At 37.5% G+C, this 21,816-nt stretch overlaps 2 protein-coding genes and 6 non-coding genes across 9 annotated transcripts; 6 read left to right on the top strand and 2 right to left on the bottom strand.

The window, feature by feature from the left end:
- The first annotated feature begins 1,779 nt into the window (after positions 1 to 1,779).
- Positions 1,780 to 1,850, top strand: TRNAG-GCC. The gene has a single exon. It is a non-coding gene; the product is annotated as a tRNA-Gly (tRNA).
- Positions 1,851 to 1,863: 13 nt separating this feature from the next.
- On the top strand, positions 1,864 to 1,950 carry LOC121810110. Its single transcript, XR_006052371.1, has one exon. It is a non-coding gene; the product is annotated as a small nucleolar RNA snoR114 (small nucleolar RNA).
- A 4,979-nt stretch (positions 1,951 to 6,929) lies between these two features.
- TRNAG-GCC lies at positions 6,930 to 7,000 on the top strand. Its single transcript has one exon. It is a non-coding gene; the product is annotated as a tRNA-Gly (tRNA).
- A 13-nt stretch (positions 7,001 to 7,013) lies between these two features.
- Positions 7,014 to 7,100, top strand: LOC121810108. Its single transcript, XR_006052370.1, has one exon. It is a non-coding gene; the product is annotated as a small nucleolar RNA snoR114 (small nucleolar RNA).
- A 4,953-nt stretch (positions 7,101 to 12,053) lies between these two features.
- Positions 12,054 to 12,124, top strand: TRNAG-GCC. The gene has a single exon. It is a non-coding gene; the product is annotated as a tRNA-Gly (tRNA).
- Positions 12,125 to 12,137: 13 nt separating this feature from the next.
- On the top strand, positions 12,138 to 12,224 carry LOC121810107. The gene has a single exon (XR_006052369.1). It is a non-coding gene; the product is annotated as a small nucleolar RNA snoR114 (small nucleolar RNA).
- Positions 12,225 to 14,756: 2,532 nt separating this feature from the next.
- Positions 14,757 to 17,644, bottom strand: LOC121807307 (EH domain-containing protein 1-like). The gene is made up of 16 exons (XM_042207534.1): positions 17,560 to 17,644; positions 17,409 to 17,488; positions 17,268 to 17,336; positions 17,120 to 17,180; positions 16,855 to 16,913; positions 16,724 to 16,772; positions 16,591 to 16,643; positions 16,398 to 16,511; positions 16,221 to 16,323; positions 16,094 to 16,143; positions 15,904 to 16,032; positions 15,579 to 15,830; positions 15,428 to 15,507; positions 15,222 to 15,348; positions 15,008 to 15,151; positions 14,757 to 14,942 (listed from the first exon to the last, which is right to left on the bottom strand). The coding sequence occupies exons 1-16, from the start codon at positions 17,642 to 17,644 to the stop codon at positions 14,757 to 14,759; spliced, it is 1,641 nt and encodes a 546-aa protein (XP_042063468.1).
- Positions 17,645 to 19,143: 1,499 nt separating this feature from the next.
- On the bottom strand, positions 19,144 to 21,420 carry LOC121806669. 2 transcript variants are annotated; one of them, XM_042206787.1, is made up of 4 exons: positions 20,818 to 21,420; positions 20,133 to 20,582; positions 19,744 to 20,035; positions 19,144 to 19,661 (listed from the first exon to the last, which is right to left on the bottom strand). In XM_042206787.1, the coding sequence occupies exons 1-4, from the start codon at positions 21,238 to 21,240 to the stop codon at positions 19,525 to 19,527; spliced, it is 1,302 nt and encodes a 433-aa protein (XP_042062721.1). In that variant the 5' UTR covers positions 21,241 to 21,420; the 3' UTR covers positions 19,144 to 19,524. The 2 variants fall into 2 exon arrangements, with proteins under 2 accessions (XP_042062721.1, XP_042062722.1); XM_042206788.1 differs by having other exon boundaries at positions 20,133 to 20,570.
- Between the last annotated feature and the right edge of the window lie 396 nt (positions 21,421 to 21,816).

The following is a 21,816-nucleotide window of genomic DNA, read 5'->3' as shown; positions in this document are numbered from 1 at the left end:
TTGTTGACATTGTTAATATACATAATAAGCCCCTACCAACCAAAAATCATGCGTCCGCCCCTGCTACCAAACACCCCCTTAATCTCTCTCTAAATGGATCCACATTCGGGAAATCCCCCAGCGGTAGATGTTGCTCTCTCTGAACCTGAAAGATTTGAGGATATTAGACTCATTTAGCGTTTGAGACGAGAAAGAGAGTAGAAGGAACCTTTGCAAAGATTTGAGGATATTAGACTCGCCATCGTTAGAGATTGTTGCATTATCGGACTCATGCGGCTAAGTGCACGTCTTCATCATCCCCCTCTAAAAAAGAACTTCTCAATCTCTTTATTTTCGGTCTAGTCCATCCTCTAAAAAATCCTAGTTTTATCCCCTTCAATTTCAAGGCAAGATTCATAGTCATAATCCATGTTTGTTGGTGCGACTCAACTTGAACCCATGCACGTGCTCTTTAACTTCTTCCTCAAGGTCCATACCATCCTTCTTTAGATGAGCAACGACAATAAAACATCATCAATTAAAATCTAAATATTTGAACCGACAGGTTGTAGTGTAGTTGGCAACGCGAAGCTGTGGTGACCTTGAGGTCACGGGTTCAAACCCAGCAACTCATTGGGAGACTTTCAGCCTTAATCCGCAATCCCTGTCGAGCAGGTTAGTCAGTAGTCGGATTTCGCCAAAGGTGGATTCGGTATACCTTTTGTCAAACAAAAAAAATCCAATATTTCCACAACTAATTAACCTTGATTTAATTAATTTTCCCTTATAAATATTTAGTTGTTTATAATAATGAAAAATTATGCCATCATCACATTCAGTTGTTTACACGTGGTTTGAGCTTTTATTTTATTGAAAAAAATCAAGCAAATAACATAATTAATGCAGAGACATACTCTCCCCGTTCCACAGTAGTAGAGTCATTTCATATTGTGCACTCGTTTCGGAAAAATGATAATAAATATATAAGTGAATAAAGAGTAAAGTAAGAGAGAAAATAATGTAGAGAATGCTCTTATCGACATTATTTCTTTATATTTTACCTATTCTACACTCTAACTATTTATTACTCCCTCCGTCCCTAATAATTTGTCACCATTAAACCCGCCCCGAGTTTTAAGAAATGTAATAGAAAGTGAATTGAAAAAGTTGATGGTATGTAAGTCCTACATTTATATATTAGTCTTATAATAAAAATGTGAGTGTGATTGATTTAGTGGAATGTAGGGTCCACTACCAAAAATGGTAAAAGTGAAATGCGACAAATTTTTAGGGACGAACGAAAATAGAAATAGGTGATAAATTTTCAGGGACGGAGGGAGTATCTTTTTTTCAAAATGAGCACTGAAAATAAAATGACTCTACTACTATGGAACAGAGAGTATGATAGGCCCTTTAAAGTAGAGAAAGAGAACCACCTTATCAAATAAGTTCTCAAACCAATTTAGAGAGTAGAGAGAAATAGTTGGTGAAGACTACATAGAAAAAGAGAAAGGAGAGATGATAAGTTGGAAAAGAGAACAGTATTTTTTAAGATTGCAACATATAAAAAATAACGCGCTGCATATAACCTTACTTCTTCAATCGTGCACATAAAACCTTATTTGTTTAATGTTTATAAAAATTACAATACAAATATACTCCATGTAAATTGGTTCCAAAACATTTGCTACCCAAATCGTCCTATTCCATAAAAACTGTCCCCATCCACCTCCATCAAAGGAAAAAATCACAATCTTGATACTTATTAATTAAAGATAATCATTTAGTGAGTAACCAAAGGCACCAGTGGTCTAGTGGTAGAATAGTACCCTGCCACGGTACAGACCCGGGTTCGATTCCCGGCTGGTGCAATTATGTGTTGAGTTGCAGTGATGAATATATGCACCAAAAGTGATGGTTGGGTCCATTGCACCTTCTTAATCATGAGAAGATATCGGTGTATCTGAGCAATTCCCCCAAACACTTTTTTTTTGCCGGTTTTCATATCAAATCACATCACTAGCTAGTTATAGGGTCTAATTAACCATATTCAAGTATAAGGCTATTTTGGTTCCAAGTTACAGTGGAGTACTCCCTCCGTTTCATTTTTATATTTTTGAATGTTCCAAGTTAATTGAATCATTTCTATTTTTAATAAAAAATAATTCTCACATTTACTTTATTATCTCTTCATCTCTCTTACTTTATTCTCTTTTACTTTTTCCATCATCCATTAACACACTATTCTTAAACTTCGTGTCGAAAAGAAATGCTTTTATTAACAAGGAACGGAGGGAGTACATTTTATGCAAATGAGTTCAACCCCAATTTTTTAGGGATATTGGTTTCTAAAATCATGAACTTTTCCTAAAATTTAGTATTTCCCGTGAACTTTGAAATTGGTCTATAATATCACAAACATTGCATTTTGTTTGGTATTTCCCAAACTCACTCAAATAAGATATATTCATCAAAATCTTATTTTACGTAGGCAACTGTCATATGTTTATTGATATTTTAAATCACTTTTTAAGTTCATAACATGTAGGATAAAAATTCATGTTGAAAACCACGTTGATTTAATTGTGTCAAGTATGATAAAAATGCCTCGTAAGTTAGTCAAATATATTAATAGACATGTAGTGAGAAATACCAAATAAAGTGCAAAGTGATATTATATACCAATTTTAAAGTTCGTGGAAAATATCAAACTTTAGGCAAAGTTTATGATTTTAGGGACCATTTTCCAAATTTTTTATATGATTGAAACTATCCAAATATTAATAGCTAAATTAAAATAAATAAAAGAACAACTAATTAAAGATTTTTTCTCTCCTCTTTTAGAAAGTTGAAACCCTAGCGGCGTTCCCTCCTCTTGAAAGTTGAAACCCTAGCGGCGGAACCTATAGCTTCTTTTTGTGGCTTCCGTTGTTAAGCTTTCCTGTTCCTTTGTGTTTCATTATGTCCCATTACTAATATTAATTTTAAGTTTCATTTTTTGTTTAATTGTTGGAGTGTTACATAACGAACCTTACTAATTATATTTTTAAAATAACTAGATAAAACATTAATTAGAGCATCTTCAACTATTAATACTAAATTCATACTCATTTTAGTGTATATTAACTCTTTTTACTTACAAAATAAAAAAATATTTATTTTATTTTAGTGTAAACCTAAAAATAAATAATCGGATTGTTTTGGAGTAAGCTTACTCTATTTTAAGTTTTAATGTACTGTTGAAAATGGTCCACATATTAATTACATACCATTGGAACTCTTGTTATTGGCATAATGTAATTAAATTTATCTTAAATCATAGTAATAAGAGATCAATGCGGATTGCCATTTTCCATACTAGTGGGACAAGTGAATCGCATAAACTTTGCTAAACTATTACAATCTGTTTTGTGGCAAGTCTTGATATTTTGGGCTTTTTCGAAATTGTTACTCGTACAATTTTAGATGTCGTTTTATACACATAATAGACTGTATAAAAATTAGTTAGTCTAATCATAAGGATTTCGGAAATCCTTAAGAAGCTGTGGGATATCATAAGCAAGCATTTCATCAACACACTGAATCATTTTTGGTTTTAACTTCTCAAACTTGTCTATGTTGTATCCGCTCAATCTCTCTCTAAATTGATCCACATTCGGGAAATCCCCCAGCGGTAGATGTTGCTCTATCTGTTGCTGCATATAAGGAATGACCATTATATCAGTTTGATGTTACAAATGCCTTTCTACATGGAGAACTTGAGAAAAATAAGGAAGTATACATGGAGGTTCCCCAGGGCTTTCACGAAGACTTTGGGAAAGGGCAGGTGTGGAGACTAAGAAAAACCCTGTATGGGTTAAAGCAATCCCCCAGGGTGTGGTTCGGAAGATTTTGTCAGGCAATGGTCAACCAAAGATTCAAACAGAGTCATTCAGACCACACGTTATTCCTAAAGAAGAGGAACGAAAAAATGACATGTCTAATCATATACGTTGACAACATGATCATAACTGGAGATGATGCCGAAGAAATCCAAAACCTGAAAGAGAATCTTTCCAAGGAATTTGAAATGAAGGACTTGGGAGATCTGAAGTACTTCCTAGGAATTGAAGTGTTGAGGTCAAAGCACGGAATATTTCTAAGACAGAAAAAGTATGTATTGGACATGCTAGCGGAAACAGGTCTACTAGACTGCAAGCCCGCCGAAACTCCAATGGTGCCCAACCATAGACTGTAGATTGTGGATGGAGCTAAGCCTACAGACCGAGAAAGATATCAACGGTTAGTAGGAAAACTTCTTTATCTTTCTCACACGAGACCAGATATCACATATGCAGTTGGAGTTGTCAGTCAATTCATGCATCAGCCTCAAGAAGACCATATGGACGCTGCCATGAGAATAGTAAGGTATTGTAAGGGTACAGCCAGTTACAGGGTCTTCTTGGAAAAAAAGGAAAACTTGGAAATTGATGGGTACACCGATGCTGATTGGGCAAGCAATCCAGTTGACAGAAAATCCACTGGAGGATATTTTACCTTTGTTGGAGGTAACTTAGTCACTTGGAGGAGTAAGAAGCGAAAGGTTGTCGCCCTATCTAGCGCTGAAGCCGAATTTCGAGGGATTAAAAGTGGTCTAATGGAGATATTATGGTTAAGAACATTGTTACCAGAAATTGGCTTTCCACCTACTCGGAAAGGTCAACTTTTTTGTGACAACAAAGCAGCTATCAGCATCTCAGAGAATCCCGTGCAGCATGACAGAACTAAACATGTCGAAGTCGATCGTCACTTCATCAAAGAAAAACTTGAAGGAGGTATTGTCGAATTCCCGTTCGTCCGATCTGAGGAACAACTTGCTGATATACTGACCAAGGCACTCAGTCCAAAAGTTTTCAAAGAATTTCTTGACAAGTTGAGTATCGGAGATACCGTTGCTCAACTTGAGGGGGAGTGTTGGAAATACAAAACATAAATGGTCGCCCACTACTTATTATTGTGGAAGTTCCTAGAGTACATTCAATGTTGTATTGTTCCTAGCAAAGTAGAGTTCCAAGTATGTATTTGAAGAGTCTCAATATCCCTATAAATACTAGGGGGATGAGTAGTTCAAATACAACAAACATTTGCATAAGAAATATATCTCTACTTCTATATTCTAATATGCCTTACCAATCTTGTTATGCCTCTCTCGATTACCATCTTTAAGATCTACGATCGTCGGCGACGGTGAGTTACCTACAATCGTCAGCGGCTGTGGATAACTGCAATTGAGGACGGTCGACACAAGTATCGACCAAATTCTGGTTAAAATCGAAGGAGTGAGGTGGAAGGGGTGGGGTGCTATAGTCAATGCGGTGGTAATTGTCCAAACGGGATCAATGACATAGTGTGGTATTGCATACGGAAGCCTGGTTAGGCTTATATCCAATTGGCAGGTAGCTATCATAATTGCAGCCGGGTTGTGGTTTTTATCCCGGGTCGTTGAGGTAGTATAGCATACCAACCAAAGACTAAGAAGAAAACTAAAATTCTGATTTGTTCCAAGAATTTGAAAATTGAAATATTAAATCTTTAGTGACTCTTATGATGGGACGAAAGGAGTATATTAATTAAAAGAAAAAAATATTCATTTTAATTAAATATATCATTTTAAATATTACTCCATTAAATAATAATATTTTGATTTTGAACTTTATACTTATGATAGACCAGCATTTGACCCTTACATACTTTAGCTTTGCATGAACCCTTGTGTTGGCATACTATTAAATTCATCATAAGAATAAATAGGGATAGGTAGGTACGGTATACCTTACCGAAACCATCATACCGTATACCTTATCGTAAATTCGGTATGCGAAAAAATCATACATTTATCTTACCAAAATTTTCGGTATACCGAAAATCCCGTATCCGTGCCTGGGACGCGCAATGGCGGACGTCCGCCACGGAATTCCCGCACGCCGGTGGGAATTCCGCGTGGACATCCGCCATTGCTGATGCTCTTATCTACATTATTTCTTTATATTTTACCTATTCTACACTCTAACTATTTATTACTCCCTCTGTCCCTAATAATTTGTCACCGTTTGACTCGCCACGGGTTTTAAGAAATGTAATAGAAAGTGAATTGAAAAAGTTGGTTGCATGTGAGTCCTACTTTTATATATTAGTTTTATAATAAAATGTAAGTGTGATTGATTTAGTGGGATGTAGGGTCCACTACCAAAAATGGTAAAAGTGGAATGTGACAAATTTTTAGGGACGAACGAAAATGAAAATAAGTGATAAATTTTTAGGGACGGAGGGAGTATCATTTTTTTAAAACGAGCGCTGAAAATGAAATGACTCTACAGCTATGAAACAGAGAGTCTATGATAGGCGCTTAAAAGTAGGGAAAGAGAACCACCTTATCAAATAAGTTCTCAAACCAATTTAGAGAGTAGAGAGAAATAGTTGGTGAAGATTACACAGAAAGAGAGAAAGGAGAGATCATAAGGAGAAAAAGAGAACTGTATTTTTTAAGATTGCAACATACTCCCTCCGTCCCGCACTACTCGCACTTACTTTTTGGGCGTCCCAAGTTACTTGCACTCTTTCCATTTTTAGTAAAAAATTTCACCTACAGCCGTCATTTTTGACTTTCCTATACACTCATTCCTTAATCTCCGAGCCGAAAAGGAAATGAGCGAGTAGCCCGGGACGGAGGGAGTATAAAAAATAACGCGCTGCATATAACCTTACTTCTTCAATTGTGCACATAAAACCTTATTTGTTTAATGTTTATAAAAATTACAATACAAATATACTCCATGTAAATTGGTTCCAAAACATTTGCTTCCCAAATCGTCCTATTCCATAAAAACTGTCCCCATCCACCTCCATCAAAGGAAAAAATCACAATCTTGATACTTATTAGTTAAATGTATTCATTTAGTGTGTAACCAGAGGCACCAGTGGTCTAGTGGTAGAATAGTACCCTGCCACGGTACAGATCCGGGTTCGATTCCCGGCTGGTGCAATTATGTGTTGAGTTGCAGTGACGAATATATGCACCAAAAGTGATGGTTGGGTCCATTGCACCTTCTTATTCATGAGAAGATAATGGTGCATCCGAGCAATTCCCCCGAAACACGTTTTACTCTTGCCGGTTTTCATATCAAATCACATCACTAGCTAGTTATAGGGTTTAATTAACCATATTCAAGTATAAGGCCATTTTGGTCCCTCCGTTCCATTAATAGAGTCATTTTTCTATTTTTAAAATTTCCAAGTTAATTGAGTCATTTCTATTTTAGCAAAAAGTAATTCCTACTTTTACTTTATTATCTCTTACTTTTTCCATCATCCATTTACCACACTATTCTTACCCTTCGTGCCGAAAATAAATGCATTTATTAACAAGGAACTGAGGGAGTACATTTTATGCAAATGAGTTCAACCCCAATTTTTTAGGGATATTGGTCTCTAAAATCATGAACTTTGCCTAAAATATAGTATTTCTCATAAACTTTGAAATTAGTCTATAATATCACAAACTTTGCATTTTTTTTGGTATTTCCCAAACTCACTCAAATAAGATATATTCATCAAAATCTTATTTTACGTAGGCAACTGTGATATGTTTATTGATATTTTAAATCACTTTTTAAGTTCATAACATGTAGGATAAAAAGTCATGTTGAAAACCACGTTGATTTAATTGTGTCAAGTATGATAAAAATGCCTCGTAAGTTAGTCAAATATATTAATAGACATGCAGTGAGAAATATCAAACAAAATGCAAAGTTTGTGATATTATATATCAATTTTAAAGTTCGTGGAAAATATCAAACTTTAGGCAAAGTTTATGATTTTAGGGACCAATTTCCCAATTTTTTATATGATTGAAACTATCCAAATATTAATAGCTAAATTAAAATAAATAAAAGAACTACTAATTGAAGATTTTTTTCTCTCCTCTTTTAGAAAGTTGAAACCCTAGCGGCGTTCCCTCCTCTTGAAAGTTGAAACCCTAGCGGCGGAACCTATAGCTTCTTTTTGTGGCTTCCGTTGTTAAGCTTTCCTGTTCCTTTGTGTTTCATTATGTCCCATTACTAATATTAATTTTAAGTTTCATTTTTTGTTTAATTGTTGGAGTGTTACATAACGAACCTTACTAATTATATTTTTAAAATAACTAGATAAAACATTAATTAGAGCATCTTCAACTATTAATACTAAATTCATACTCATTTTAGTGTATATTAACTCTTTTTACTTACAAAATAAAAAAATATTTATTTTATTTTAGTGTAAACCTAAAAATAAATAATCGGATTGTTTTGGAGTAAGCTTACTCTATTTTAAGTTTTAATGTACTGTTGAAAATGGTCCACATATTAATTACATACCATTGGAACTCTTGTTATTGGCATAATGTAATTAAATTTATCTTAAATCATAGTAATAAGAGATCAATGCGGATTGCCATTTTCCATACTAGTGGGACAAGTGAATCGCATAAACTTTGCTAAACTATTACAATCTGTTTTGTGGCAAGTCTTGATATTTTGGGCTTTTTCGAAATTGTTACTCGTACAATTTTAGATGTCGTTTTATACACATAATAGACTGTATAAAAATTAGTTAGTCTAATCATAAGGATTTCGGAAATCCTTAAGAAGCTGTGGGATATCATAAGCAAGCATTTCATCAACACACTGAATCATTTTTGGTTTTAACTTCTCAAACTTGTCTATGTTGTATCCGCTCAATCTCTCTCTAAATTGATCCACATTCGGGAAATCCCCCAGCGGTAGATGTTGCTCTATCTGTTGCTGCATATAAGGAATGACCATTATATCAGTTTGATGTTACAAATGCCTTTCTACATGGAGAACTTGAGAAAAATAAGGAAGTATACATGGAGGTTCCCCAGGGCTTTCACGAAGACTTTGGGAAAGGGCAGGTGTGGAGACTAAGAAAAACCCTGTATGGGTTAAAGCAATCCCCCAGGGTGTGGTTCGGAAGATTTTGTCAGGCAATGGTCAACCAAAGATTCAAACAGAGTCATTCAGACCACACGTTATTCCTAAAGAAGAGGAACGAAAAAATGACATGTCTAATCATATACGTTGACAACATGATCATAACTGGAGATGATGCCGAAGAAATCCAAAACCTGAAAGAGAATCTTTCCAAGGAATTTGAAATGAAGGACTTGGGAGATCTGAAGTACTTCCTAGGAATTGAAGTGTTGAGGTCAAAGCACGGAATATTTCTAAGACAGAAAAAGTATGTATTGGACATGCTAGCGGAAACAGGTCTACTAGACTGCAAGCCCGCCGAAACTCCAATGGTGCCCAACCATAGACTGTAGATTGTGGATGGAGCTAAGCCTACAGACCGAGAAAGATATCAACGGTTAGTAGGAAAACTTCTTTATCTTTCTCACACGAGACCAGATATCACATATGCAGTTGGAGTTGTCAGTCAATTCATGCATCAGCCTCAAGAAGACCATATGGACGCTGCCATGAGAATAGTAAGGTATTGTAAGGGTACAGCCAGTTACAGGGTCTTCTTGGAAAAAAAGGAAAACTTGGAAATTGATGGGTACACCGATGCTGATTGGGCAAGCAATCCAGTTGACAGAAAATCCACTGGAGGATATTTTACCTTTGTTGGAGGTAACTTAGTCACTTGGAGGAGTAAGAAGCGAAAGGTTGTCGCCCTATCTAGCGCTGAAGCCGAATTTCGAGGGATTAAAAGTGGTCTAATGGAGATATTATGGTTAAGAACATTGTTACCAGAAATTGGCTTTCCACCTACTCGGAAAGGTCAACTTTTTTGTGACAACAAAGCAGCTATCAGCATCTCAGAGAATCCCGTGCAGCATGACAGAACTAAACATGTCGAAGTCGATCGTCACTTCATCAAAGAAAAACTTGAAGGAGGTATTGTCGAATTCCCGTTCGTCCGATCTGAGGAACAACTTGCTGATATACTGACCAAGGCACTCAGTCCAAAAGTTTTCAAAGAATTTCTTGACAAGTTGAGTATCGGAGATACCGTTGCTCAACTTGAGGGGGAGTGTTGGAAATACAAAACATAAATGGTCGCCCACTACTTATTATTGTGGAAGTTCCTAGAGTACATTCAATGTTGTATTGTTCCTAGCAAAGTAGAGTTCCAAGTATGTATTTGAAGAGTCTCAATATCCCTATAAATACTAGGGGGATGAGTAGTTCAAATACAACAAACATTTGCATAAGAAATATATCTCTACTTCTATATTCTAATATGCCTTACCAATCTTGTTATGCCTCTCTCGATTACCATCTTTAAGATCTACGATCGTCGGCGACGGTGAGTTACCTACAATCGTCAGCGGCTGTGGATAACTGCAATTGAGGACGGTCGACACAAGTATCGACCAAATTCTGGTTAAAATCGAAGGAGTGAGGTGGAAGGGGTGGGGTGCTATAGTCAATGCGGTGGTAATTGTCCAAACGGGATCAATGACATAGTGTGGTATTGCATACGGAAGCCTGGTTAGGCTTATATCCAATTGGCAGGTAGCTATCATAATTGCAGCCGGGTTGTGGTTTTTATCCCGGGTCGTTGAGGTAGTATAGCATACCAACCAAAGACTAAGAAGAAAACTAAAATTCTGATTTGTTCCAAGAATTTGAAAATTGAAATATTAAATCTTTAGTGACTCTTATGATGGGACGAAAGGAGTATATTAATTAAAAGAAAAAAATATTCATTTTAATTAAATATATCATTTTAAATATTACTCCATTAAATAATAATATTTTGATTTTGAACTTTATACTTATGATAGACCAGCATTTGACCCTTACATACTTTAGCTTTGCATGAACCCTTGTGTTGGCATACTATTAAATTCATCATAAGAATAAATAGGGATAGGTAGGTACGGTATACCTTACCGAAACCATCATACCGTATACCTTATCGTAAATTCGGTATGCGAAAAAATCATACATTTATCTTACCAAAATTTTCGGTATACCGAAAATCCCGTATCCGTGCCTGGGACGCGCAATGGCGGACGTCCGCCACGGAATTCCCGCACGCCGGTGGGAATTCCGCGTGGACATCCGCCATTGCTGATGCTCTTATCTACATTATTTCTTTATATTTTACCTATTCTACACTCTAACTATTTATTACTCCCTCTGTCCCTAATAATTTGTCACCGTTTGACTCGCCACGGGTTTTAAGAAATGTAATAGAAAGTGAATTGAAAAAGTTGGTTGCATGTGAGTCCTACTTTTATATATTAGTTTTATAATAAAATGTAAGTGTGATTGATTTAGTGGGATGTAGGGTCCACTACCAAAAATGGTAAAAGTGGAATGTGACAAATTTTTAGGGACGAACGAAAATGAAAATAAGTGATAAATTTTTAGGGACGGAGGGAGTATCATTTTTTTAAAACGAGCGCTGAAAATGAAATGACTCTACAGCTATGAAACAGAGAGTCTATGATAGGCGCTTAAAAGTAGGGAAAGAGAACCACCTTATCAAATAAGTTCTCAAACCAATTTAGAGAGTAGAGAGAAATAGTTGGTGAAGATTACACAGAAAGAGAGAAAGGAGAGATCATAAGGAGAAAAAGAGAACTGTATTTTTTAAGATTGCAACATACTCCCTCCGTCCCGCACTACTCGCACTTACTTTTTGGGCGTCCCAAGTTACTTGCACTCTTTCCATTTTTAGTAAAAAATTTCACCTACAGCCGTCATTTTTGACTTTCCTATACACTCATTCCTTAATCTCCGAGCCGAAAAGGAAATGAGCGAGTAGCCCGGGACGGAGGGAGTATAAAAAATAACGCGCTGCATATAACCTTACTTCTTCAATTGTGCACATAAAACCTTATTTGTTTAATGTTTATAAAAATTACAATACAAATATACTCCATGTAAATTGGTTCCAAAACATTTGCTTCCCAAATCGTCCTATTCCATAAAAACTGTCCCCATCCACCTCCATCAAAGGAAAAAATCACAATCTTGATACTTATTAGTTAAATGTATTCATTTAGTGTGTAACCAGAGGCACCAGTGGTCTAGTGGTAGAATAGTACCCTGCCACGGTACAGATCCGGGTTCGATTCCCGGCTGGTGCAATTATGTGTTGAGTTGCAGTGACGAATATATGCACCAAAAGTGATGGTTGGGTCCATTGCACCTTCTTATTCATGAGAAGATAATGGTGCATCCGAGCAATTCCCCCGAAACACGTTTTACTCTTGCCGGTTTTCATATCAAATCACATCACTAGCTAGTTATAGGGTTTAATTAACCATATTCAAGTATAAGGCCATTTTGGTCCCTCCGTTCCATTAATAGAGTCATTTTTCTATTTTTAAAATTTCCAAGTTAATTGAGTCATTTCTATTTTTAGCAAAAAGTAATTCCTACTTTTACTTTATTATCTCTTACTTTTTCCATCATCCATTTACCACACTATTCTTACCCTTCGTGCCGAAAATAAATGCATTTATTAACAAGGAACTGAGGGAGTACATTTTATGCAAATGAGTTCAACCCCAATTTTTTAGGGATATTGGTCTCTAAAATCATGAACTTTGCCTAAAATATAGTATTTCTCATAAACTTTGAAATTAGTCTATAATATCACAAACTTTGCATTTTTTTTGGTATTTCCCAAACTCACTCAAATAAGATATATTCATCAAAATCTTATTTTACGTAGGCAACTGTGATATGTTTATTGATATTTTAAATCACTTTTTAAGTTCATAACATGTAGGATAAAAAGTCATGTTGAAAACCACGTTGATTTAATTGTGTCAAGTATGATAAAAATGCCTCGTAAGTTAGTCAAATATATTAATAGACATGCAGTGAGAAATATCAAACAAAATGCAAAGTTTGTGATATTATATATCAATTTTAAAGTTCGTGGAAAATATCAAACTTTAGGCAAAGTTTATGATTTTAGGGACCAATTTCCCAATTTTTTATATGATTGAAACTATCCAAATATTAATAGCTAAATTAAAATAAATAAAAGAACTACTAATTGAAGATTTTTTTCTCTCCTCTTTTAGAAAGTTGAAACCCTAGCGGCGTTCCCTCCTCTTGAAAGTTGAAACCCTAGCGGCGGAACCTATCTCTTTCTCTCTCCTCTCTTCAAACCCTTGTAGCGTTACTATATCCAAATATTAATAATTAAATACATATATCGTCTATAAAAGAAGACTTATTGAAAGTTTCTCAGTGTGCGCTCTCCTCCTCTCTAGTAACCCTAGGGGCGGAAACCTATCTCTCTCCAAATCAAGGAGAGGGGGGTGGGGCGGCGTGTTTGTACTCCCACACCGCCGCCGTCGGTAAGCAGCGCACCACTCCCGCCTCCGCAAGATCTTTGTGGGGCGGAGTTCTCTCTTCTCTCCAACTGTGGGTAATCCTTTTCCATCTTCTCCCAAAGTCTCCGGCGAATGCCCTAGCTTGGTGTGCCTTTGCGAGATCCGGCTGACGCGTTGGAGCTTTTCTCCGCCCTTGGGGTTCTCGTCAGCCACTCGCCTCGCTGCTCAGTCTTACCACACCATGAGCGGGGCCGGCCGACGCTGCCTCGCCGACCAACCGGGCGATTTCGGATTGAGGGACTACCCACGCTGATTGGAAGATGTCTATTCTCTTCCCGTGCTTAGACTGCAAGCCCTCTCGGTCTATCTTCTCCAACGGCAGTTACGCAGTGGCTGCACACAGTGGGCGGGGTGTACATCGACAAGCTGGAAGTCAGCCGGGGGGGGGGGGACGAGTTGGACCAGACGGTAAGTCGCCTTTACGCACCAACCACCGGACCGGCGCTGCACCTGCCGCCCTACGGAGATGTTCAGATCTAGGGACCAACTATGATGTTTGGGAGATGTCTTATATTCTTTCTTCTCTCCCCGTGCTTAAACTGCAACTTCTCCAAAGGACACCGGCAACTATGCATTGGCAAGCAACGGGCAGTGTGTTGAGAGACAAGCTGGAAGTCAACCTAGGGCCGACGTTGGACCAGACGGCAAACTCGTCTCTACACACTAACCATGAGACCAACGCTGCCCTGCTGTGCCTCCATGGAGATGTTAACACCTATGATATTTGGGAGATGATGTTAAGCTCCGGCACTGAACCGAACCTATAGCTTCTTTTTGTGGCTTCCGTTGTTAAGCTTTCCTGTTCCTTTGTGTTTCGTTATGTCCCATTACTAATATTAATTTTAAGTTTCATTTTTTGTTTAATTGTTGGAGTATTACATAACGAACCTTACTAATTATATTTTTAAAATAACTAGATAAAACATTAATTAGAGCATCTTCAACTATTAATACTAAATTCATACTCATTTTAGTGTATATTAACTCTTTTTACTTACAAAATAAAAAAAAATATTTATTTTATTTTAGTGTAAACCTAAAAATAAATAATCGGATTAGTTTTGGAGTAAGCTTACTCTATTTTAAGTTTTAATGTACTGTTGAAAATGGTCCACATATTAATTACATACCATTGGAACTCTTGTTATTGGCATACTGTAATTAAATTTATCTTAAATCATAGTAATAAGAGATCAATGCGGATTGCCATTTTCCATACTAGTGGGACAAGTGAATCGCATAAACTTTGCTAAACTATTACAATCTGTTTTGTGGCAAGTCATATATTTTGGGCTATTTCGAAATTGTTACTCGTACAATTTTAGATGTCGTTTTATACACATAATAGACTGTATAAAAATTAGTTAGTCTAATCATAAGGATTTCGGAAATCCTTAAGAAGCTGTGGGATATCATAAGCAAGCATTTCATCAACACATTGAATCATTTTTGGTTTTAACTTCTCAAACTTGTCTATGCTGTATCCGCTCAATCTCTGTCTAAATTGATCCACATTTGGGAAATCCCCCAGCGGTAGATGATGCTCTCTCTGAACCTGAAAGATTTTAGAATATTATAGAATCACTTAGCGTTTGAGACGAGAAAGAGAGAAGAGGGAACCTTTGCAAATTCATTGGCCAGATTATCGATGAGGCTTTGCTGAGCCTTAGCTTTGCCTATCATTGCCGGCATCTCATTCCTCAGATGACTAATGATCAAGGCATGTATCTTAGCAGCACGAGCACGTTTCACAAACTCATTTATCTGTGACATGAAACCATCATTGATATTGTTACGATGATATATGATGGGATAATTAAGAGATAGTACTTACTCGACGATCACAAGCCTTCTTAGGTATGTCCTTCAAGTCATTGAGAAGGTTGTCTTGTTCTTTCTGGAAGAGCTCTTCCCCGAGGGGACCGGCTGCAGCATTGTTTATAGGCTTGTCGTTGAAGGAACTGGCAACAAATAATAGGAAGTCAAGAGAAATAAGAAATTTGATTGGAGAAGTAGTTTAGTAAGTAATTAGTTAGTTACCCAATATAAACACGCATAACTTCAGGAGTATTCAAGACTTTGCCTAGAGACCACATCAAGGCACCGTATACCCGCATAAGCTGCGAAGAGAGGGAGGATATGATCGGTGCAGCGGAGTACATATACTGTATAAATATAAAGAGATGCATACTTGCTGTGTATCAATTTGGTCGGCCTTGTTGAGAACGACGCGTATCTTATCATCATGGCCACGGAGGGATTCAATGACGCGCTTGAATTCGTCACTGATATCAAGCTTGTGAGGGTCGAAGAGGAGCAGGATGAGATCACACTTGATGGCGAACCAGGAAATGGCGCCTGTGAAGTCGTAGCTTCTCTGCGTGCGTTGCTTCTCCCCAGAGAGGACTCCCGGGGTGTCCACAAAGGTGATGTGCTCCAACAACTTAATTATTCATCAATGGACAAGAATCAACTCATAATTAAGATTGAAGAGTTTATAGTAGTATGTAACTCACAGGATTAGGGAGCTGTGAGCACTCAAACTTGGATAAAAAAGCTGTTCCGAAGGATTGGAGGCCGCTGAAAGGCATGTCTGCTTGAACAGCAATGGTGTTGCCTGGAATGCTTCTGTCGTCAGCTCCGTTCTGTTTTTCCATTACATTAAATCACCATTCCCACAAACTAACACGAAATGTACGTTCGTACCATAACCACTACAAATCTGTCTGTCGTGGGCTCTGGACCGATATGAGCTCCTGTAACCAGACACAAAGTTGAGCACTAGCTAGAAACAAACAAGCCAATGGATGAATCTAGGAAATGAATTCATTACCAGGATAAGTACATCCCATGAGATGCTTGATGAATGTGGTCTTCCCTGTGGAGTATTGGCCAAGTAGCATCACCATTGGCTTCGCCTCGAAATCGCTACTTGTCTTCCAACATTTGTATCAACATCATCATTCATCATTTACAACTTCTTTGAGTAATAGTATTGTGATTTACTTACCAGTAAAGGACAAACAAAGTCATTGAACTTGTAGGTCACTTCCAGGGGCTTTAGCTTCTTGATGTACAGATTCTTCAGTCCATCCACGATTGAAGTCACCGGCCTCGACGACATCTAACAATCATCATCTAACAAACTTGAATTTCAAGACAACACTAAAAACATATAAGTCTCAAGAGAAGAGAAAGATTACCTTTCCGGTTTTAGAAAACCAACTTCCAGAAGATGAATGCTGCAGTTGATTGCCTAAAATCATCAAAAACCCAATGCTTAATTAGCTAACAAAAAATTCCTCAGCACCATGGCATTGCCATACATCATCTTACCACTGATCCGCTCAGGCGAAGGGTAGCGCGCGCTTGGACTCCGTTTCGTCTGCAGTTAACCATATTTCATTTATCAAATAAAGAAACACAAGTAGAAGATAGAGAGAGATGAGAGGGGAAACTAAACTCACTACAAGAATTGATTGAAGACCTTCCATGGTGGGTGGTTGCAGGTTCTCATAATCAACTGCTGATTATGAGATTAGTAGCAAGTGTAACAAATAAAAGCAAATGAAACTCTAATTAATATGATTCCGTAGTAGTAGAGTCATTTTGCCAGTTTGGTACGTTCTATAGTAGTCGAGTAAACTCAAACACAATTTTTCTTAAATTGTATATTAAAAAGAAATGTCTCCACTACTGCGGAACAGATGGGGTACTAACTAACTAACTAACCTTGAGTATCATTCACAATATCATTGGTTATATTATGGCCAGCTTGTACCAGAGACATGAGCTACACACACCCAAAAGTTGAACAAATCACCACAGATAGAATTTACAAGCCAAGGGTATATAAGTAAGATGAGAAACAAGAGCTGACCTGCATTGCTACAACGAATTCATCATATCCAAGATAACTTTGCCTCTTCGAATCAGCAATTGACCAAACCTATTATCATAACCAAAAATACATTTACTAAACATATAGCTTATTACAACTCAAAACTAATTAATTCGGAACCTGCTTGAGATCTTGACGACTCAAATTAGACATGGAGAGGAATTTCTGAGCATCGTTGCCCGTGATACGCCCATCACCATCTGCTCAACATATAAAAAAATTAAATTAAAAAAGTGCATGAAGAAATTAATGAATTAAGTTTGGTAGGTACCAGAATCTGCACAAGAGAACCAAATTTGATACATCTTATGATGCTCCTTGGAGCACCGCCCAATCCAAGATGACCCAATCTCCATTTGTTCAATATGATTTCATTCAAATCTTCTTTTAATCGAGAATCTTGACCATTTGTTTAGAGAAAGTCTCGACCAATTTCAAATATCGTGTATGGTAGTTAGAAACAACTGAGATTTGTCCGTAGCCATTTTTCAAATGGGCTAAAATTTAATTAAATATTTGAGGTTTGTATAAATAATAATTTGGAAGTGATGCATGTGTAGTCGGTTGAGAGCTCCCGCGTATGCTGTTTCACCACTACTAATATTTCGGACTGATATACTATTGTTTTCCATATTAATAAGACCAAGTCTCCGTGAATCAAATCTTTGCTGATATAAAAAAAGAAAAATAGTCTCCTAGAGAAAAGAAAAAGCTCAACAATTATTGGCAGACATTTAGGTTACTTTATAGTTTATCCCTCTAATATAATCGCGTAGATATTTGGGAAAGTAATTAAATGCATTCGTGGAGAGAGAATGAGGTAATTAAGTAATAATGAAGATAGTGAAAACGTGATTAAGTATATCAATTATTGTGGAGTGAACCTTATGTCCGCCATTATGAGTCTCATTCCTAAGTGGCACAAGTTTTAAGAAATGTTAAGCAAAGTGAGTAGAAAAATATTCGTGAAATAGAGATCACACTTGTTTATAGTTGTAAATGAAATGTGAGTGAAATGAGTTAGTGGAAGGTGAGGCCCTATTACCATTTATGGTAAAAGTGAATCGTTCGCGGACGGATTATTATGAAAAAACGGGACTCCTATTCACTGACGGAGGGAGTAGTATTTATTTTGTTCACAAAATAAAATATGATATTTTTTATGGGATAAACTAAAAAAATATGATATCTATATTGTGACAGATAGAGTATTAATTTTAGGTGTGTTTATAGTTGAAAATTGAAATTAAAAAAATGAAATAACCCTTCCCTAGATTCTGTCAAAATAAAATGCAATGCAGGCACTGGCTATACACCCGATCCACTCCCCATTCAAGGTGAGGCACTGCCCCCAAGGCCCAAACTGCGACCACCTTCCCCTCTCCCACAACATGCGGTCTGCCCAGTGGTCTGTTAAAATGTATGCAAACGATATATTGAAACCACAGTAATATTCCGCTATTAGGAATGATACTTTTATTAAATCCAAATATAATTATAGCCTTCTCACCATTTCTCTGTTGATAATACTTTTGTAACGGATTTTGGAAGGATGGGGTCCCCAATTTATTTTATTTATTTCTCTTTATGTTTAATCTATTTTCAGTTTAATTTTGTATATTCACTCCTAAAGATGGTTTTTAAGTTTTTTTATTTTTTCGCTGCCAAACCTGTCATCAAGCAAAGTAAATAATTTTTAGAATTAACACAAAATTAAAAGTCCAAATTATAATATAATCAACTCTATAATATTTATTAACTAAAACAAAAAATATAGTTCTACTAAATTGAAGAGAAACGTAGAAGAAAACATGATAATATAACAGCAGTCCATAAAAAATAGACGCACAAAAAGGGAAGGAACTAAGAATCGGAATTCAGAATTGATTTTTCAATAAATATTTAGGAAGAATATATGATGCACTACAAATTGTATTGACCTGTGTCCCTACACCCAATCTTTCATGAAGCAAAATAAGCAGGTAAAGGTGTAGTAGTAGTTGAAAGCAGAGGGAGTAATTCAGGCCAAAGCCCCCTCTATAATAGCCATCTTATTACTATACTTGTGAATTGTGATGAATGGAAAAACAAAATTCTGTACATATGTATGGAATTTAATGAGTAGCCTTTGCCTCTGCATGAAAGGCGTACCATCCACTCTTGCCCGATTTGCTGTGCTCTGATCTCCTCTTCAATAGACAGTCGAGCAACTATCCGTGGCGTATGCATCTTTGACTCAAGAAATTCCTACCGTCTTCCCGAGCAGCCATAACACCAGAGACATTTCTATACCGAATATTGTATGCAGTGAAGTTCTGTCCAGCATGAAGCCATATATTGTGATCCCTGCTCTATTGTTCTCAAAGTATGTCACTGCAACCAACACATCTCCAAAATTAACTTCCAAAAATATAGGCATGTTTTGGTCCAAAAAGGAAAGCCTATTATATCTTACCCAGCGCCTGCCTTTTCTGAAACGAGATAGTGCTGTAAGCGTAAGAAGGGTCGAACTTGCAGTTGTCAAGCTCGTCTTCTTCATCTCCGCCCTCATCTTCTGCGTCAGATGCTGTATTCACAAACTGCTCATCACCTCTTATAGCTACTGGAGTCTCTGCATCAAATGAGTCCACTGTGGCGCAGACGTGCCACTTTGCTGCCAGGCACGTCACCGCTTGTGCCTTGTGCGTGATCCTAGTCGCGCTACGCAGCAAGATCAAGAGTCCAGCTAGAAGACTAACACAGCAAACCTACACATAAAAAGGAAAAATTCCCAAATTTTATAGTCCACTGAACACAATGACTAGTTAAGATCATAGTTTGGTATTTCATCATTCAATCACCCACCGCGAGCTCTCCTGTGTGGTATATATTGACATCCGCGTTGGGGCGTGTGGTCATGAGCAGAGACGAAAACTGGCTAGCTGTGATGAAGATCAAAGACCATAAGATGAATGATCTATATCTGTGGCTTATGATGCGCAAGTGTCTCCTGATTCTGAGGTGCTCTTTGAGGACGGATTCGACATCAGAATTGATTTGGAACACCTGTGCAAAGTCCTGGAGACGGAGGATTTGGAGGCAGCAGATGAGGCGAAACAGAACGCAGACGAGGAAGAACACCACGGTTCTATAGAACCACGAGCACAGCTCCAATATGCAGGCGACTGTGTTGTTCACGATGACATTGCCTAGGAAGGAGACGCGCGTCCCCCCTGATCCGTACCACCATATCTTGTACGCGCTCTCAGCAGCAAAGCAGGGCAACACGAAGATGAACAAGATCTTCAACGATCTCTGAATGCACATAAAATCATATTGATGGCAAACTAAGATCCAATGAGCAAAATTAAAGTAGCATCAAACTTATTTATGAATCGAGAATTCTGACTTCTCATAATCCAACAAAATAAAACAAACTAGACAATCCTTAATTCAATTCAAAGACCAAACGGTGAAACTGTGCATTCTACAATTTCTCATCAACACAAAAATTCAATTAGTTGATAATTGAAAAGAAATGGAAGCATACATTGAATTGATTGGTGTAGCCCTTTCTGACGGTCTCGCTCTCATCGCAGAGCTTATCGAAGAACAGAAACCTCCGGAGTCCGTACCTACTGACAAAATGAGAGATGCAGAGGAAGGAGATGGCAGCGACGCCGGTGAGGGAGAGCTGCGCCACGGCGTCGTATGGCCTGCTGTGGCGGGTGTCGCAGTCGGAGCAGGCAAGCACGAAGTGAGAGAGCGCGGGGATGACGATGGACATGGCGACGAAGACGAACCACGAGAGGCAGGAGGTCCATGCATTGGATTGATCGAGGCACAGCCATTTGAGCCAGCGCCGGAACGCCTGCAGCTCGTCGTGGATGTCCGATGACATCCGGATCAGCGCCCGCCTCTTCTCGCTAGGGCTCATCAACGGCGCCACCGTTCCTGATTCGTCCCCCATCATTTTGGGGGGAAATCGCCGGATATTAATTGGTCTCTTGTTTTTTTGTTTTTGGTGGTGTGAAATTGATTGAATTTGGATCTGAGTTGTATATTCGCGTATGAGATTGGCAGAAATTTGGAAATGCAGTTTATATATAGGATTTGGAGTTGAGAGCTTCTGGAATTGGATTCCTTACGTAAACCAGATGAAAAAAGAGATGATGTTTTAATTTCTTTTTCAGGAAATATGTTGAGGGAAGAATCAACGATTTTAAAATAATTGTACTAACTCATGTGGGGTGTCGTTCCATAAATCTAGTATGTGTCACGTAATTAATGTAATAATTTTCAGATCTCATTTACTGTATATTTTATCGATGAAATTGTGATACTCTGAAAATGTGGAATCACTAATTAAAGATTCTTGGAATCTAGTGTCGTCAATCGATTTGCTCACTTATTAATCAAGTGACTTCATTTAAATTCAATCGTCACCTCAATAACCTTTTCTCATCCTGTCAAGAAAACCTCATGTGTTATGGACTATGTAAGCTATACTTAGGCCACCCGCAACGCGTCACGCGGGTGGCCCGTGTTT

The sequence above is a fragment of the Salvia splendens genome, chromosome 6 (genome assembly GCF_004379255.2).
Source record: "Salvia splendens isolate huo1 chromosome 6, SspV2, whole genome shotgun sequence".
Taxonomy (NCBI): Eukaryota; Viridiplantae; Streptophyta; class Magnoliopsida; order Lamiales; family Lamiaceae; genus Salvia; species Salvia splendens.
The sequence above is the reverse complement of the archived record's forward strand: the minus strand, read 5'-3'. Positions and strand labels throughout refer to the sequence as shown.

Coding starts and splice junctions, on each gene's coding strand:
- LOC121807307 (XM_042207534.1), bottom strand. CDS start 17,644: ATGGAGATTGGGTCATCTTGGATTGGGCGGTGCTCCAAGGAGCATCAT. Junction 16,512..16,590: donor GGTTTTCTAAAACCGGAAAG/GTAATCTTTCTC, acceptor GATGATTGTTAG/ATGTCGTCGAGGCCGGTGAC. Junction 15,831..15,903: donor GCTCACAGCTCCCTAATCCT/GTGAGTTACATA, acceptor TGAATAATTAAG/TTGTTGGAGCACATCACCTT.
- LOC121806669 (XM_042206787.1), bottom strand. CDS start 21,240: ATGATGGGGGACGAATCAGGAACGGTGGCGCCGTTGATGAGCCCTAGC. Junction 20,583..20,817: donor GCTACACCAATCAATTCAAT/GTATGCTTCCAT, acceptor ATGTGCATTCAG/AGATCGTTGAAGATCTTGTT. Junction 20,036..20,132: donor ACCACACAGGAGAGCTCGCG/GTGGGTGATTGA, acceptor TTTTATGTGTAG/GTTTGCTGTGTTAGTCTTCT.